Below are 1,098 nucleotides of genomic sequence, written 5' to 3'. Positions count from 1 at the left end.
ACCCATAAGTGTGTGTGGCACAGTCTCTCCCTCCATGGTCAGTAGGAGTCCCTGACACTCGTGGGAGACTGGCCATGGTGTGGGGTGACAGTGGGATGTGTATGGCTTGGGGTCCATGAGACTGCCTCTCGCTGTCCATCACCCTGCTGTCCATCACCCTGCTCCCAGCCAGGAGGAGCTCCGGGCCTGCCAGGACATTGCCTGGGAGGCGGCACAGCATTTAAGATGCTCCGCTTGGCACCTGCAGGCTGCCACTTTGGGGAATCAGGCCTACAGAGGGGCCTCCTTGCGGGCGCTCCCCTAATAACACACTGTCTTTGTGTGTCCTTCGCCTGATGGAGGCTGTGCCTCCTGGGCAGGGGCTATGTCTTCATCGCAGGGCTTGGTACCTGGTCAATGTTTGTCGAATGAATGAATGAGTAAACAGAGTTACCAACTTCTCTGCCTCTCACAGCCTCCCTTTAAGATGGAAAAAACCGAAGACTATTTCCGAGTGACTGGAGAGATCCTGTCGGTGTTAGGAGGAGTTTACTTCTTTTTCCGAGGGGTAAGCGTTCCTTCCCACATTGTGAGTTTCCGTTATCACCAAAACAAAAAGCCAAGCGAATCCCTCACCACTCACTCACTTTTCTATTCATCAGCCATATAGTGGCCCTGCTTGGGGAGCTGAGAGACGCAGAGGGGAGGATGAGAGCCTTCCAGTCAGTCTCTGCGGGGGCAGGAGGGCGCTCAGGGCGTCTCCACGGGCCCGAGGCAGGCAAGCCTGAAAATAGATACTCCAGCCACTCCACGGGATGGAATATTTAATTACAGGGGTAGATGGAGGCCTCTTAAGTGATAGGATCATGACTGGTAGTTGTCTAATTAATGAAACCAGTCTGTTAAAGCTCTGAGCAATGAAGGAAATCTCCATGCATACTGGAATCTTTGTTTGTTTGGTTGGTTTTTTGAGATGGAGTTTCACTTTGTTGTCTAGGCTGGAGGCCAGTGGTGCGATGTTGGCTCACTGCAACCCCTGCCTCTTGAGTTCAAGCAATTCTCCTGCCTCAGCCTCCCAAGTAGCTGGGATTACAGGCACCTGCCACCACGCCTGGCTAA

The 1,098-nt window shown here is 53.2% G+C and overlaps 1 protein-coding gene across 3 annotated transcripts in view; it reads left to right on the top strand.

Moving 5' to 3' along the window:
* The window catches only part of TRPV1 (transient receptor potential cation channel, subfamily V, member 1), a 32,356-nt gene that overhangs the window by 14,147 nt on the left and 17,111 nt on the right, over positions 1 to 1,098 (top strand). For all 3 annotated transcript variants that reach the window (XM_011980405.1, XM_011980404.1, XM_011980406.1), the window contains one exon: positions 455 to 547. In XM_011980405.1, the coding sequence (XP_011835795.1) occupies positions 455 to 547 (93 nt within the window). The remainder of the gene's footprint in view (positions 1 to 454; positions 548 to 1,098) is intronic.

The sequence above is a fragment of the Mandrillus leucophaeus genome, unplaced genomic scaffold, assembly GCF_000951045.1.
Source record: "Mandrillus leucophaeus isolate KB7577 unplaced genomic scaffold, Mleu.le_1.0 Scaffold212, whole genome shotgun sequence".
NCBI lineage: Eukaryota > Metazoa > Chordata > Mammalia > Primates > Cercopithecidae > Mandrillus > Mandrillus leucophaeus.
Note: the sequence above shows the minus strand (reverse complement) of the source record. Positions and strands in the feature narration are given on the sequence as shown.